At 32.0% G+C, this 17240-nt stretch overlaps 2 protein-coding genes across 5 annotated transcripts; both read left to right on the forward strand.

Moving 5' to 3' along the window:
• The first annotated feature begins 586 nt into the window (after nt 1–586).
• LOC140990573 (nucleobase-ascorbate transporter 7-like) lies at nt 587–4531 on the forward strand. 3 transcript variants are annotated; one of them, XM_073460329.1, is made up of 15 exons: nt 592–817; nt 925–1066; nt 1523–1620; nt 1719–1895; nt 1982–2082; nt 2175–2250; nt 2374–2433; nt 2518–2702; nt 2869–2965; nt 3170–3256; nt 3383–3441; nt 3517–3608; nt 3702–3779; nt 3867–4027; nt 4105–4531. In XM_073460329.1, exons 2-15 carry the CDS (start codon nt 952–954, stop codon nt 4321–4323), a joined length of 1605 nt encoding a protein of 534 aa, XP_073316430.1. In that variant the 5' UTR covers nt 592–817; nt 925–951; the 3' UTR covers nt 4324–4531. The 3 variants fall into 3 exon arrangements, with proteins under 3 accessions (XP_073316429.1, XP_073316428.1, XP_073316430.1); XM_073460328.1 differs by having other exon boundaries at nt 587–846; nt 3170–3441; XM_073460327.1 differs by having other exon boundaries at nt 587–817; nt 3170–3441.
• Nucleotides 4532–13525: 8994 nt separating this feature from the next.
• LOC140990198 (uncharacterized) lies at nt 13526–14793 on the forward strand. 2 transcript variants are annotated; one of them, XM_073459780.1, is made up of 3 exons: nt 13526–13915; nt 14020–14159; nt 14456–14578. In XM_073459780.1, the coding sequence occupies exons 1-3, from the start codon at nt 13648–13650 to the stop codon at nt 14477–14479; spliced, it is 432 nt and encodes a 143-aa protein (XP_073315881.1). In that variant the 5' UTR covers nt 13526–13647; the 3' UTR covers nt 14480–14578. The 2 variants fall into 2 exon arrangements, with proteins under 2 accessions (XP_073315881.1, XP_073315880.1); XM_073459779.1 differs by having other exon boundaries at nt 13527–13915; nt 14486–14793.
• The last annotated feature ends 2447 nt before the right edge of the window (nt 14794–17240 follow it).

The following is a 17240-nucleotide window of genomic DNA, read 5'->3' on the forward strand; positions in this document are numbered from 1 at the left end:
TATATATTCATCTGAAAAATAAAAATAGAAAATGGCAGCAAAATATAGAGTGAGAGACTGTAAAAATGAACAGAAAAAGGAAACAAAAGACTCACATGCAAGTAAACATGGGGTGCATTGAATATCGTATTTGAAGAACAAATTAAAGAACTCACGCAGCATGCTACTGCATGTTATATGTATATATTTTGGTATATATTTCATATTTTTTCATTTTAAGAAAACAATTAGCATGTGGTGTGAGATCTAGCCATGCTATGGATTTCAAATAATTTAGCTTAAAATGCATATTATATTGTCTACTTGTGATTAAATGGAATAATAATAATAATATTCTCAAAAAAGAAATGGAATAATTATAATGTCCAAATAATTATGAGAAAAAATAAAGGTGGCAGATGCCCATTAACTTTATCTTTTACTTGAGAGAAGAACAAAGGCAAGTGATTGATTCTGCAAATGACTAGTTAATAACACGTCTAAAGAAAGAAGAACAAATCTATATTGTTTTTTTAAAATTTATGGTACGTATGTGAGAGAAATCAAATAGATTCCCTAGGAATGGTTTGTTTTGATTTCTTTCTCACTTTTGGTTTAATTATCTTGCTTTTTCTCTTTATTCACTCTACTTTGCATTTAGGTCCATAATTCACATTTGCTTTATGTTTTCTTGAAATGAATATAGCATTTTGTTCTGCAACACATTAAGTAACCTTGGCAAAGCTTTTATCATTGACTAGAATAGCTTTGCATGTGTTCTTGAAAGTTTTGTCTATCTGAAGACTACTGCAGATCATTGGCAGAGTGGAAATTCTTGGTGGGGGTTCTTGATTTTGGAGATTTTTAGTTAGTGTTTTCATTTGTTTACGTGTAAATCTGGGTAAGAAAATGTATGGAGTGAGAGTTTATGTATTTATTTTACAGTGAGTTGGAAAAAAGGTACAGCAAATAATGGCAGGAGGCGGAGCAGCTGCACCACCACCAAAACAAGATGAGTTGATACCACATCCAGTCAAAGATCAGCTCCCCGGTGTTTCTTACTGCATTACAAGCCCACCTCCATGGCGTTAGTCCTCTTCCTATATCCATTTTGTCTCCATGCAATCGTGTTTGTAAAGCTTCAAATTTAATTTTATTGTTTGTAAAAATTAAAGTTTTGAATTGCACCATCTTCTTGATTTTTGGGTTCAGACTTGTGTTGTGCTTTTCTTAAATATTTTGTTTTGTTTTTTTTTGGGTGTTTTGATGTGTGGTTGATAGTTCAAAATCCACCAATAGCATCTCAACAAAATACACAAAAAAGTACAAGGATTATGCTCTAGGTTCTTGAACTTGTTAGCTCTCGAGCTTATGGAAAGCAACACAATCTATCTTTAACTGGTGTCAAGATTATAAACCTTAAATTTAGCATGGAATTTTTGTTCCCATTTTGAAGGTTATGCACTTGATCAAATTTTTGGATAAGCTAATCTAGCGTGTTAGCTAAATTCTTTTTTTAATATTGCATTGTTGCTTAATGCAGCTGAGGCAATACTGCTTGGTTTCCAGCACTACATTGTGATGCTTGGTACTACGGTTCTCATACCCTCCTTTCTGGCTCCTCAAATGGGAGGAGGAAAGGCAAATATTTTATTTACTGAAAAGGGCTCAATTTTGAATGGTTTTCAAGAACTAAGACGATTTCTTGATTTTAACTAAAAAACTGGTTCCGTGGTTAGGAAGAGAAGGCTCAAATGATTCAGACACTACAATTTGTTGCTGGATTGAACACGCTAGCTCAGATATTACTCGGGACTCGACTGCCAGCTGTGATCGGAGGTTCTTATACATATATCCCCGCAACTTTGTCAATTGTCTTGGCTGGTCGATATAGTGAAATTTTGGAACCTGTAGAGGTGATAAATGAGCCCTCCAATCGTTTTTAGCCTTCGTAAAAGAGTCCGATTTGTTAGTTTGATCCAGTAATTTGTGTTATGTGTAGAGATTCAAGAGGATTATGAGAGGAATTCAGGGGGCTATGATTGTAGCTTCCACTCTTCAGATAGTTATCGGCTTCAGTGGCCTTTGGAGAAACGTTACTAGGTGTTGTATCTAAATTCTCTTTGCAATGCATTATATTTTTGAATTTTGAGTAGAAGTTACTAAATCAGTTTCATTTCATGTGCAAAATCCAGGTTCTTGAGTCCACTTTCTACAGTTCCACTGGTAGCTCTCAGTGGATTTGGGCTTTATGAGCTTGGTTTTCCTCTGGTAAGCATTAAAGTGTTCTTTTAGAAAATGAAATCGAGTGTTTCAAAGCTAAGCTGATTTCCGAATATCGTCGCTTAATGCTTCCCTAAACCTGAACTGTTCCCTGCTTTTCTACATTTCCAGGTAGCAAAATGTGTGGAGATTGGATTGCCTCAGCTTATCTTACTAGTGATCTTTTCGCAAGTGAGTTTCATTGCATATTGTCATGTACCATCCTCTCCATGTTCGGAACTTCTATTAATATAATATGCTGAATGGCTGTTGCAGTGCTTACCTCATCTGATGAAAGGTGGAAAACACGTCTTTACTCGTTTTGCTGTGCTATTCTCGGTCATTTTAGTGTGGATTTATGCTCATTTACTGACCATTGGTGGAGCATACAAAAATGCCGCACCAACAACTCAATTAAGCTGTAGAACTGACCGTGCTGGAATCATAAGTGGCGCTCCTTGGTAAGGCTCGTTGTGTGGTTTCCATAACCTGGTAAAATTGCACCTTTTGTTCCGTGGTTCTCGATTGAAGAAAATATGACAGCCATGAGAAATGGGTGAAAAGTTCATAATATTCTCAGATTCTTGGAGCTGGTAACTTCTACTGATAAATTCTGACTTTCTACAGGATCAGAGTTCCTTATCCATTTCAATGGGGAGCTCCTACTTTCCATGCTGGAGAAGCATTCGCCATGATGGCGACTTCATTTGTTACCCTTGTTGAGGTGCTTATATTTTGTCAAGAATCCTATAAACAAATAATTCGATGAATCATTGCATGTTTCTGTTGGTTTTATTTTCATAGGCAGTTTCAATAGAACTCGAACCCATGAAGTTCTGGAAACTCGACTTGGACTTGATTCAGTTACACCCCAAGTTGTAGCGATTCTCGTGGTAATTAACATTTATTTTGCTTTAACAATTGGCAGTCCACTGGTGCTTTCATTGCTGTGTCAAGGTATGCCAGTGCAACTCCTATGCCGCATTCTGTTCTCAGCCGAGGGGTTGGCTGGCAGGTAATTGGGATTATAGTCATTTACTTTGCATTCATAGACACGGCCAAAATCACAAAAGAATATGAATTCTATGGTTATTTGAGTTATTTTGGTTACAAAATTACAAAATGGACTGTCCGTTTTCAGGGTATCGGCATATTGTTTTCTGGAATTTTTGGAACTGGAAACGGATCATCTGTTTCTATGTAGGATTCTTTCTTTTGCTCCCCTGGTTTAGCATAAACTTGCATTTGTAAACTCTGAACTCTCATATTGGACAGTGAAAATGCCGGTTTGCTCGGGTTGACACGAGTTGGAAGCCGAAGAGTTGTACAAGTTTCTGCTGTTTTTATGATATTCTTTTCAGTACTAGGCAAGTAAACGGATAATTTTTTCCTTGTCATTTCAAATAAACTAGAAAGAAACTTCTCTATGATGTTTAAATACTGACTTTGGCGAAATTCAGGCAAATTCGGAGCTGTCTTTGCTTCAATTCCGGCTCCAATCGTTGCTGCGTTGTATTGCATTCTGTTTGCCTATGTTGGTATGCATGATCCTTCGAAGTTTATTTATAATTTTCAATATATCTCACATGAATTAGCCCATTGAAATTCAAGAATTGAAAACACAGGGGTAGGAGGTCTCGGTTTCCTACAATTCTGCAACATGAATGCCTTCAGAACAAAGTTCATTCTTGCATTCTCAATCTTCATGGGATTATCCATACCGCAATATTTCAACGAGTACAGGTCTGTAAAGGGCTATGGCCCAATCCATTCCTCAGCAAAATGGGTAAGCATTGAGCACGTAATCTAAATTTCTGCACAACACGTGAATTCAAGAATTTGATTATTGGCTCCTATTGGCAGTTCAACGATATGATCAACGTTCCTTTCTCGTCCGAACCATTCGTTGCTGGAGTTTTGGCCCTGATTTTGGATGTCACGTTGCCTCCGAAAGACGGCACGACGAGGAAAGATAGAGGCATGCATTGGTGGGATAGGTTCCATTCATATAAAACTGATACAAGAAGTGAAGAGTTCTATTCCTTGCCTTGCAATCTCAACAAATTCTTCCCATCTGTGTAGATGTAGAGAGAAATTGACAAAGCCATGAAGTCAAGCTTTTTTTTCTTAGTTGGTTTTTCAAGGACTTGGTGTGTGTTTTGGTTCAGCAGCAACACTTGCTTTATTTTGTTAACAAATCAAAGATGGCATTAGTGTTTTCTAGGAACAAAGAACAGTAAACTTCATATTTGCTCCGTGGAATGGCTATGGCACTCCAATCTATCTATTATCTATTATTTTTCTATACAAATTTATACTGGACCTTTTGAGGCAATTATAGACCCTGGAAAATGAAAGATGAAATGCCAACAACGTCCGATTTAATTTTATTGGAATTGAGAGATGTAAATATCATGCAATAAGGTTTGATCTTGAGCCTTTCATTTGCTTATCTTCGATGGAAGTTTGATCGAAAAATAATGGTGAAAATCGGATTCAGCAAAAGTCGGACAAGTTGAGAATGTTGGGGTGCCTCGTAAGGATCAAGATAAAGATTATTGGTTCATGGTTTCTCTTGACAGCACCATAATATTAGATTGAGTAGTTGATTCTATTTCGTCTCTGAGAGAGAGACAAAAATTCAAACGTTTATTAATTCATCCATTTACTCGTACTTATTCAATTGGAAGTCTTGATCCACATATGTTTGCAAGCGAGATAAACGCGTCTTTATTAAAAAAATCGAAGAAAAAGTTTAATTCGATGATGTTTAAAAAGGAGTTAGCAGTTATGAATAATCCAACTAAAGTAATCGATTGTTCATCTACATCTATCCCAATAAAGATATCCATGATATAAGTCAAATCCTATTAAATTCAATCAGATTCGAAAATCTATCTATACCCGTCTGCATTTATCCAACGAACATGGGGTTTTGAATGGATTTTTTTTTTTGTCCATACTCCTATTATTTTTTTGATTCTGGACCGCTAGATGGACTTTACCGAGACAAAATGGACCGACTAGATGGGTTGACCTACACCATACCAACAAATAAATGGGACGAAACGTACTGCAAACCCTCCAATTTATAATATATTTGGGGGTTGGCCCGCAGCCCGACACAGCGCATCATTTGGTGGAGCGGGACGGCCCAATCCCCCATTTGATTGTATTAGCAAATTGTCAACTCAACTCATCTGTTTAACAGGGTAGAACGGCCAATCCGACGAACCTAATGACCCATACATTGTTCACATTTAGTTATATAATTAAATCAAAGACTATATTGATTCTAAAGAAAATATTACATATGGTTCAATCATTTAGTTGTAATTTTAATTTATTTACACATTAATTATTTATCATACATTAATCAAATCATTATATCTAAAATTACATTATCACCCTTAATGTCTGATTTTTATTAACATTCTTAATTTTTAAAAGGATAAAATTGTAATTTATTATATATATAAAATTTAATCAGTTAAGCTAAACATATTATTATTTATCCTTTATTACTTTACATTTACCTCAAATATTTTAATAATAAATTATTTTTTCTTGATCACATTCATACAGGTAATCGGCCCGTATAACATTGGCTTCTTTTATCGCACCGACCAGCCTAGGAAAAAATATGAATATTTTCCCACTTCTAAGATGTTTTACCAATATAAAACAAAATGTAGTTTCATTATTAATCCATGAAATAAAGTAATTCACGTGTCAGTAGCAGTTTTGTGGTACAAAAATACAAAGGGAAATTGGGAAATTGACTTTCAGTTCGCAGCCGTCGATTTTTTTTGTGTTCAGTTCTTAGGTACTTTTTTAATACCACATTTTCACATGAAGTGTACCACATTTTGTACGACATAGTACCACAATTTTGTGGGTAATGAGTGAACCCAAAGAAATATTTTGATTGGGGATTTTTCACTAACTTCCCCAAAATACAAATCTCACATGGACAATGGGGTCCGAAACCACACAATGGGAAATGATAAAAACAGAAATCGTCGAGGTATTTTGAGTAGAACGATTGAACTATGTCATTTGGACTGTTATGTAGTTTAAAAAATTTATGTTATATCATTACTATCATCTATAGATTTTGTTGAAGGAACAATCGTTCGATTTTACAATTGAAATCAAAGTCAATGACATGTGTTCGATGTTATTGATTGCAACATGTGCAATTATTGAGAAAGATATTGTTGATGTACAATAATTATTTCTATTGGGTAGAACGATCAAACCATACTGTTTGGATTACTATGCAATTTAAAAAAATTTGAGTTACATAATTAGTAACAACTTTAACTTTTGATAAATCGAATAAAGTAAATTACAAACCAAACAACTATATATGTTACACGAGAGGACACTATGCCCACCACTTTTTGTTAATTTATCCTAATTTTCACACTTTAGTGTCTCCATATATTCAAGCAGACATGCAAATTTGCGTAAAATCATCTGCATCATTTAGCAGACAGTCTCGTACACGTGTCGTTCCGTGACCGGTTCGTTTAGCAAACAATGTCCGACCTAACAAATACATCTGATCTAAAATATTTAAAATTGATTAACCGGAGTGAAATTTCACATTGATTAAAAAAGAAATCAAATTTATTTTCTCAATTAATATTAGATAAACATTTACCAAAAAAAAAAGTAAAATCAATAGCTTTTGGTTTTATAAAAACTATAACCAATGATAACAGTGTGATTTTAATATTTTAATTTATACAGTAATACTAATGTCAAATTTCAAATATTTTTATAAAAAAACAATTATTGTACCTCGACGAAAATAAATAATTTGCATGGAATTGTTGAATCCCATCGGATGATGGAAAGTGTAAAAGAAAATGGAGGGCCACTATGGAATTATGAGTGGGGTGAAGTGTTGAAAAGGTGGTCGACTTGTCTCTCACTTTTACCCTTTTTTTGTACGTGTTGTTACTAATCGACTACCTACGGTTTACAACTCTATACTGTTTTCATCTTCACAATTCTTTTTTACTTAAAAAAACTATATATTATTGAATAAAAAATTTAATTGTGACAAATGTGTCATTTTTGGAAATTGAACATGAAATTTTATAGTATGTTCAATCAGGAACGCTAGTGTTTCCGTGAGAATGTATAATTTTTATCATTTTTCTGATGTGATGTTAACATTATATTGATAATTAATATATGTATAAAGTGTCACATTAACATTCACGTGAATAAAAGACTGACGTTGAAAAAATATTTGAAAGATAAGATAATAAACTATGTACACTCTTAATGTTGTTAATATATGGAAATATTATTTATTTTTTATAATTTAAAAAATGACTTCTGACATATTAGTTGGAATATTCGATGCTACTTTTGTGGGCATTGCCCTGACTCAATCAAATTTTGACATGTGACAATAGTTTTTTTTTTGTTTGAATCCAAACCATGAGTTGAAATTGGGATTGCCACTTGTCATCTATCGACTAGTTCAAGGCAATATCCTTACCGCCACATCGAATGAACCCCTATTAGTGTACGAGGAATCTGTGGCTGCTTTGACTTTTATTATATTCTGAATTTTACCCAAAATCATGTCATTAATTGCACAATTAAAATAGAATTATCTTCATCTGATTTCAAGATAGCATGATAAAATTACTGCTGGATTCTATTTCTCATGAGTACTTATATAATTTATTTGATTTGTTATTTATTAATCATTAATGTCTCAAGGGTAGAGTAATCATTTTCCATCTTATTTTCTAACAATATTTTATTTGAGTTGTTCATGAAAAATATTATTTTTTATGCCAAAAGTATTACTTTTTATTGTAAATATGGACATAATTGACTCGTCTTCGGATCTTGTCTCACGAATAAAGATCTGTGAAACTGTCTTATAAGAGACATATCCATATGAAAATACTTAAAAATTAGTTATGATTTGAAACTCATCCATTATTAAATTTCTAAGAAAGGGTTCTTTTTAGTTGAAACAATATCAACAACAGTGGTTAGCAAAACAATTACTTAGTATGAAGCCATATACTTTTAAAATTACAAGCATGACTTGTACGCACGATTGGGGATTTTTTCCAACAAACGGGTGAATTATACTAATAGCATATATTAAAATGATTACGCATAAAATTTAAATATTTTCAGTTGACTAAAGATTAGAGGTGATAGTTTTCTTCTAACCTAACGGAAAATCTAATATTCGACCCGAATGAAGAAAGATATATATGAGATTTTTTACCCGATTAAATAAATGAATAAGTTAATATGACAAAAGATATTTTTTGAGGGTTGGGATCGATATCATCACTGACATCAAAATTGGGTATGAGGATTTTCGGGTATGTAGATGAAGACGGGTCTTAAAAAATCCTACTCATACCTGACATGAATACCCGATCAAATTAATATATATGTGTGTGTGTGATTTTTCGGCTATGTTGTTAATTCTATTTTTTTTTTTGTTGAATTATGTCAGTCGGATGGAATGAAGAAAATTATTAGTATAAATTTGATGATATTTTTATTGGATAATGATGTTAGAATAAATTATTTCTAATATTTCATGATTTTTCTATAATTTTTAATTTACTAATTTATATATATATATATATATTCCTTATTTTTATTAAAAAAACTAGTAAATATTGATAGTTTGCTCGAAATAATTCAAATTTGAGAAAATATAATTTTAGATTATATTAATATATTTGGGTAGGATATATATATCTAATCTTCCGATGAGTATGAGGATGATGATGAAATTGAATATCCGATGGGGATATGAATGTATATAATAAATGTGAATTGAGACTGAGGATATAAAATCATATCCAAATTCGACTCATTGTCATCTCTACTAAGGATAATTATCCCTAATTGGCTAACTCGATCCACAAATGATTTTCAATTTTTTTTAAAAAAAAATATATTATGACACAAACATAGTCGTTTTCTAGTTGTCTTAATTATAATCTTATTCGAATAATGCATATATATGTTGGCAATTGTTGAGAAAGAATAAATGTGAAGAAAGCCGCCACTTTAATAAAACGTTTAAACATTGAATGCAGTAGTAACTTACAATTAATAGTAGTTTTTTTATACGATCTCACGAATCTTTATTTATGATACTGATCAATCATGTTCATATATACAATAGAAAACAACACTTTGATATAAAAAAATAATATTTTTTCATCAGTAACCCAAGTAGATGACCTGTCTCACAAAATTGACCCATGAAAACTTCTTACAAGATTGATGTAAAATTAATATTTATTGATTNTTCACAGACAGGGCCAATAGATTAGAATGTTTTTTTTTTCTCAGCAATAAAACAAATATTCAACTTGTAGTAAAGTCTGGTCCCCGACAATGTACAGATCCATAGAGCAAAAATAGAATTTGTAATTATATCCCAATTTAAAGCTGTCCCAACAGTAGAAAACTGAGCCTCTCAGCATTTAATATAATAATAATAATTGGGTCTCCACATAAGGTTAAAAAAATAAAAATCATTTATTGTTTATTTAAATTATGTGTCCATCTTCTTCTACTTTCTGTTAGAATTAGAATTTTCCCTCAAGATTCTTAATTTTTAACATATAATATATAAATAATAATAATAATTTTATAATTTATAGTCCATTTCCATCAAGATTCTTAATTTTCAACATATAATATATAAATAATAATAATAATTTTATAATTTATAGTCCATTTCCATCATTTAATGTTTTGGAGCTAATATCCCCCAATATGTCACATGGCTTTACAAAATTGATTTGACTGACATTTAATTAACTCGTATAAAAAAATCAAGAATTTCTTCATAGTTAGAACTAGCTAGGGTTTCCACTGGTTTTAAGTCCAAGATTTCGATCAAAAAGTCTAATGTAGACGAAAACTAACGAATTATTTCTCTACCTAAAACCCAATATTTACTTTTTTAGTTCTAATATCTTATTTTAGCCAAATCAAGAAATATGGAACTGTAAATAGCACATACTTATTTAGTTTATGAGATAAGCTGATTAAATGATATGAATATGTAACACGAGTAATAAATATAAAAAGATAGATAAAAGAAGTTTATGCCATGCAATTGCTTATTATATGGTCATGTTTGATGTATGAATCGATTGTTGGTCAAACAATTTGTAATTATCTTATCTAAGGGTGGGAAAAAATACCGAATTTTCGGTATACCGAGATCACTGTACCGAAAAAATATCGAATTTTCGGTATACCGAAGATTTCGTTACGGTACAGTAACAATACCGAATATTTCGATACAGTAACGGTATGCAATTTGAAAATTTCGGTATTTACTGAAATACCGAAAAAATATACAAATATTTTAAAATATATAATATTTTAGAACAATAAATTTATAAAAATTTTAAAATGTAAGATTTTTTCGGTATAAAACAGTATAATAAGAATAAATTTGATGTAAAAAAATGTATACATAAGGTCTGATCGGTCAAAATAATTCTCTAACGATCAGTTCGGGTTGGACAAAAATTTGGTGCGGATATGCACAGACGAACAATAATTAGAGAGCACATGAGATATTTTCGATGTAGCCAGTGTTCTAAAAAATGATATGTGGATGACTAACAAGCGCCTAGGTGCTTTTTTAAAATTAATTTTATAATATCTATTAACATTATATGTTAATGTCTTTAAATTTGTGTTTATTTTATTTTAGATATTAAATCTTGTTTGATATATGTTGAAAGAACATGACTAATACAAGAATAAGATGAAGTCTTTTATTTTAGGATAATAAATCATTATTTAAATGAATGAAAAATCATTCTCGCGAAATTTCATATATTAGGACAAGCCAACAAATTGTATTTTCTTTTTATTGAACGTAACATTTGTTATTTAAAAAAAATTACATCTCATTGTTTAGTTAGACTTTTAATTTAAGTTAAAAGACCAATTAAAAAAAACTTAAAAGTCCTAATCACCTAGGACCACCTAGGAGGCATTGTCGCCTAGTCTGGCCGACTAGATTTTTTCAAGCAGTCCACCGACGCCTAGCTCCTAGCTCCTGGTGATCGCGCCTAGGTCGATTTTTTGAACTGATAGTGGAGCCCTTTCGATGTTCAAATCAATAACGAAACGAAACTTAAATGTACGATAAAAGTAATGTTGAGTGACAATAAATAGTGAATGTATAAAATTATGGATCAGTGTTAAAAAATACTTGATATTTATAGAGTAAAGAAGAAAGATATAACTTGTGTGAAAAGAAATCTAGTAAAACAAGTTTATTGAAATACGGGATTGGCTTGGAAATTTGTATTGACTGGTTTTATCTTTGATAAATTTTGAATTTTAAATATATTCTGATATATCCGATATTATATTCTTATCATAAAAGATTTGTCAATGTGTTTTATGTTTAGGATACTTCATTTTCATTTATCCTGATATTCGCATGAACTCAAGGGTTACCATGATATGAGCTCGGATATTTGGCATTCCCTCCTGCAAAACTTTTCCTGAGTCGAAATCATCCACAAAGGTGTTAGTTTATTTTAAGTTATATACTCAAGAGTAGTACCATCTCAAAAGAATTGTTTATTGGACGGTGTAACATTTTGAGTTTATAAGTTACTCTTTATCATGGAGCAGGGTCTGTTGGTGATTCGGGTCGGGTCGTCCGTGCGGGTAAGAAAAATACGGATCGCAACACGAGTTTGAATTTTAAAATAGATTATACAAATTAATTATTTATGTTGTATTTTCCACCTAATTCATTGCCGTCTCTTCAGAGCACAACGTAACACACAACCGCTTTTTGACGGCAAGCCACGTGGCACTGCCACCAGAATTTCAGCAACAAAATGCCGGCTTAAAAAAAATTCGAATGATTTTTACATATATTGTTAATCTTAACATCAAATATTTGATGATGTCTTGTAAACATTATACGATACTCGAAACATCCGAACCGACAACCCAACAATTTTGATATTTAAAAAAAAGACACAATTTACTAAAAAAACTCAAATAAGAGATTGCCACGTGTTTATAGAAAATTCAGAAAAAATCGATTTTGAACTTGGTCTTGTGCCGGATCAAGTGGACCGGTTTACATGATCCAACAACTCTAAGATACACAATACGGACAAAACCGTATTGTGTATTGTATTGGATCATTGATCGAGAAAATCATAATAGTTCATATTTGTTGTATCAAAGAGTTGTATTATATATTACTCAAAAAAATAAAATTGTATTATATTTGATGTTTAAAGGAATTAATCCCTAATTTTCTAAAAAGGAAAAGTGAAAAAAGGATTCATCTAGCATTGACTCTGCAGTAAAAATTGTATTATATTTGATGTTTGAAGGAATTAATCCCTAATGTTTAAAGGAATTAATCCCTAATTTTCTAAAAATGATATACAAGAAAACTTCAATAAGATATAAATAATGTCAACTAATAATAAAGTATATAACTGCAATTCCATTTTAAATTGTTGTATAGAAGAGGGACACTAATTTCTTGAATGAGACATGTTTTAATGGGTCAAAGCCACGCTACTTTACATCTAAATTCGACCGTTTTCTATATTTTAGTCATGCAAATTTTCAAGTTATAATTTTAATCTTGTAAGTAGATATTTATTTTTGTTTTTAATTTTATTTTTACTATAGCGCATACGTTATACCGAAATTTGATAATGTGACATCTAAAATCGTTGACCTGACACCGGACATTGCTTGCATGTCTAATGCCACATATCCCATAGGTCACCGGTGAAAAAAGCATGATGTTAAGAATAATCATCAATTTAACGGAATAAAACTATAACTTGAAAAGTCGTCACAAGGCTGACAATAGAAAATATTTAAGTTATAAAATCAAAATTGTAATTTCGCCTTAACTTCCGTTATTATTATTTTATAGTACCAAAAAAACTTTATTAAAGAAAGATTATGCTATCAAGGAGGGAAAAGAAAAATGTGTGTACTTTTGTAATACTCATAATAATTAATATTTTCTAGAATAATTTGAAAATTATAATTTTTGAATGTTCCATGTATAAATACATTAAACTATATATATAAACCACTACAAAATTATTAGCCAAATAATGTCGTTATCAGGCATATTTAAAATGAGGAATTATTATTATTATTTATTTATACAATTTTACCCACTATATTTTACTGCATGGTTGTGGGCACTCCTATAGAAAGGGACCATTGGCTAACTTGTCTCCTTTCTTTCTTGTAACTCTCCCCTTATCTATCTCCATCTTCTTCACAAACATCGTTGAATCTCTCATTTAAGGACTAAATAATTCAATTATCAGAGGAAAAAAGAGAAGAAGAAAATTAAAGATGGGAAATTGCCAAGCAGTTGATGCAGCAGCACTAGTGATACAGCATCCCAATGGAAAACTTGAGAGGATGTATTGGTCGATCACCGCAAATGAGGTGATGAAAATGAATCCGGGACATTATGTATCTCTCATAATTCCATTGCCGGCCTCCGGCGACGAGAATACCGGTGACGACTTCAGGACCGTGAGGTTCACTCGAGTGAAGCTTCTCCGGCCGAGTGATACTCTGGTTCTTGGCCGGGCTTATCGCCTTGTCACTACTCAAGGTCAGTTTTCGAAGAATAGCTAGTTTAAGCTATATTTTGACAAAGGTGAGATTCGGACAACAATTTTTGAGATGGGATTCATTTTACTTGGTGATTTGTTGCAGAGGTTATGAAAGTGCTTAGAGCAAAGAAGCATGCAAAGATGAAGAGAAACCAGTTGGATTCGGGTGAAAACATGCTGATAGAGAGCACCGGTTCTGAAATTCTGGCAGAAAACTCGGGACTGGAGAAGAATGATCATCAGGTAATCCTTTGTTATCTTGGTTCTTAATTAATTTTGGTTTATGAAACCGCAAAATCTATTTTTTTGAGGCAAAAAATTACAAAAGTTCGCAATATACTTACTACTCATTCCCTGTACTAGAATTGTCGTGTCAGCATTTGTGGCCTACAAACCAACAATGCGAGCAGCAGCAGCACACACACTTTGAACTATATGTATGACTAAATATTATATAACGTCCCTTGAATTCAAATATTTAAATTCCAAGCTATTGTTCTGAAATAAACAACTCAAATCCATATTGTTGTCTTTGAAAGAAACTAATGAAAGCCATAATATAAAATCAGATTCAAGGCAAAAGATCGGACAGGCAGTACCGCCAGAGGAGGGGACCGACAAATTCCACCACCGGACGGTCCAAATCGTGGCGGCCATCTTTGCAAAGCATTTCGGAGTCTACGAGCTGATGATCAGTAATGGAATACGGTGATGATCAGAAAGTTTCTGCACGCCATCAACTACAAAATATTGTTTGTGTAGTAATGTCTATGTATAAGTTAATAGAATATGGTAGCAAAAAATAGACTATTTTCTTGACTAATGCAGAAATCCCGGGTGAAGTTTCAGTAAATAATTTCATCACATTTTACCTCAAGTTCTTGAATAATTGAAGGTAATTTGGTTATAAATAAAGATATTTGACAAAAAATAAATCGCTTTCAATATCATTTATGAATCCTGATCGATATCGTTTTAGGCCCAAGATAACGAAACTCTAGCAGCGAATAGTTATATATATTTTTATATCATCTGAAGATAATTAATTAATAATCCTTCTCATGAATATAACATGCAATAACTTATCGATAAGAACATAAATTAAAATTTAACAAATATAACACATTGTTTCGATCAATGATATTCTTCTAATAGAGAAGAAATATTGCTTATCAATAATCATTATCTCAATAATTACTTGCACAATCTTACAACTTATAAGAATTGCACACACGATATTAGTTTATTATCCATTACAAGATCAAGTATTTGCTGCTTTTCCAATGCATGAACTCCAGAAAAATGGTAAGACAAGTGAATACCACTGTATCAGATAACGAATGCCAGTCAAATTCAAGAATTTTGCCATCAATCTGAAAGCTGCAAAAAGGATTGGGATTTTTTTTCCAAAAGTCAACGATGATAATATACTTGAACAGAGTGCTTCATGTCCATTATTCAAAGATGTATGTTTCTTAGAGTCTCAATCAAAAACTAGCTAATAGTTTACTTCTACATGGATCAGACACTCTGCGTCGTATGCTACAATCATTGGGCGGATCCAAGATTTATATTAACGAGAGGCGAAAGAAGTTTCGGTATAAGCTAAAACTTATGTGCGACGCTCTCACGAGTCGTATTTTGTGAGACAGATATCTTATTTGGATCATCCATGAAAAGTATTACTTTTTATGCTAAGAGTATTACTTTTTATTGTGAATATCAGTAGGGTTGACCCGTTTCACAGATAAAGATTCGTGAGACCGTCTCACAAGAGATCTACTCTTCAACATATGGGATTGATTCAAATAAATCCTTGGACATTTTTTAAGTTAAAATTAAGAATAATGCTATAGGTACAACCAAAATATCGTACAACGATATATACAACAAAATATCGTGATATTTTGCTATTATATTGTGAGATTTTGTTATTATTTCGTGAGATTTTGTATTGAAAATCGTGAGATTTTGATAAATGAAATTTTTGTATTGAATTTTTTGTGTTGTAAGAATTGTTGTATGAATTTGGTTGTACATGTAGCATTACTCTAAAATTAAATATAAAGTTGAAAAAAAAAATTTAATGGGAGTCAAACGCGAGGACCCATCACAGTCGTGATCGCTCCATTTTAAAATTTGACGGATGAATTTGAAATCAATGGATTTCGATTATATTTTTATTGTCAATAATGAAACAATTGATAAAATATTAAATTTATATCCTACTTATTTACACATTAATTACACTAAGTAAAATTTAATTCAAGTGTCCCCATTATTGGGTGAACTTAAAATTTATCATAATTAACTTGAAACAATATAAAACATGTAAGAGCTAGATTTGAAATTTATGGTCTTGCTTATCTAAAAATATAAAAATGCATTTGAATATATTTGAAATACATCAATCTAAACACAACTTTAACTATCCAAATTTTCGAGAAATTGTAAATTATTCTAACATAGATTGCCCCAAAACCAAATAAGATAAATCCTTGGCGGATTTTTTTATGATGTTAGGTTTAAATGAAAAATATGGATTTTTTTTGAAGAAATGAGCCAACGAACATACTCATGGTTGAATTCCACCTACCATGCAAGTAGAATGACATAAATTGTTATTATTATTATTATTTTAATATGAATCTAACATAAATTCCAAATATTTGAACTAATGATTATCTAATTTATATTGAGGGTTAGGGGTGGGCATCGGGTACACCCAACCCGACCTGATCAGGGTAATACCCGAACCCTAATTTTATATGTCGGATCAATGATTAGGTTTCTTACTCAACACCCGAGAGAAAATAGTGTTTTTTTTTTTTCTCGATATTTTTATTTTGGTAATAATTTGACTTAAAAATAGCTAATTACACTACCATGTAATCCATCCCGTTTATCTCATCTCTCCAACAAAATACACCCCCTTATAATTTGTATACGGCCTTCCTCATGGGCCAATTGTATGTTGGACCGCACTGACTTGGACTCAGAATTTGATTAATATGGAAGTATCAAATAAAATAGGCCCATCTGCCAAAATTCGTACCCAAAAACTAAATCAATCGGCCTATGTACGCTTAGTAGACGGGCCAATCCAAATCAAAATCCATTTAGCCCATCAAAATATAACCTGATTGGGCCAGACCAATTGAATCTCGGGCCTCAACTTTTTTTGTCGGCGAGGCTCGAGATTTGTGCAGAAACTGACCAAAATACCATGTTTGAAACGATCAATTACTCCTATCCAACTTAAAAAGAGAAAAAGAATAGGATGACAAGAAATCAAATAAAAATCTGGCTTCTAATTTCAGTATC

The sequence above is a fragment of the Primulina huaijiensis genome, chromosome 12 (genome assembly GCF_012295235.1).
Source record: "Primulina huaijiensis isolate GDHJ02 chromosome 12, ASM1229523v2, whole genome shotgun sequence".
Classification (NCBI taxonomy): domain Eukaryota; kingdom Viridiplantae; phylum Streptophyta; class Magnoliopsida; order Lamiales; family Gesneriaceae; genus Primulina; species Primulina huaijiensis.

Excerpts from the sequence above, each read along its gene's own strand:
- LOC140990573 (XM_073460328.1), top strand. The coding sequence starts at position 952 with ATGGCAGGAGGCGGAGCAGCTGCACCACCACCAAAACAAGATGAGTTG. Across the intron at positions 3,442-3,516 it reads AACGGATCATCTGTTTCTAT|TGAAAATGCCGGTTTGCTCG; the intron begins GTAGGATTCTTT and ends CATATTGGACAG. Across the intron at positions 3,609-3,701 it reads GATATTCTTTTCAGTACTAG|GCAAATTCGGAGCTGTCTTT; the intron begins GCAAGTAAACGG and ends GGCGAAATTCAG.
- LOC140990198 (XM_073459779.1), top strand. The coding sequence starts at position 13,648 with ATGGGAAATTGCCAAGCAGTTGATGCAGCAGCACTAGTGATACAGCAT. Across the intron at positions 13,916-14,019 it reads TCGCCTTGTCACTACTCAAG|AGGTTATGAAAGTGCTTAGA; the intron begins GTCAGTTTTCGA and ends GATTTGTTGCAG. Across the intron at positions 14,160-14,485 it reads TGGAGAAGAATGATCATCAG|ATTCAAGGCAAAAGATCGGA; the intron begins GTAATCCTTTGT and ends ATATAAAATCAG.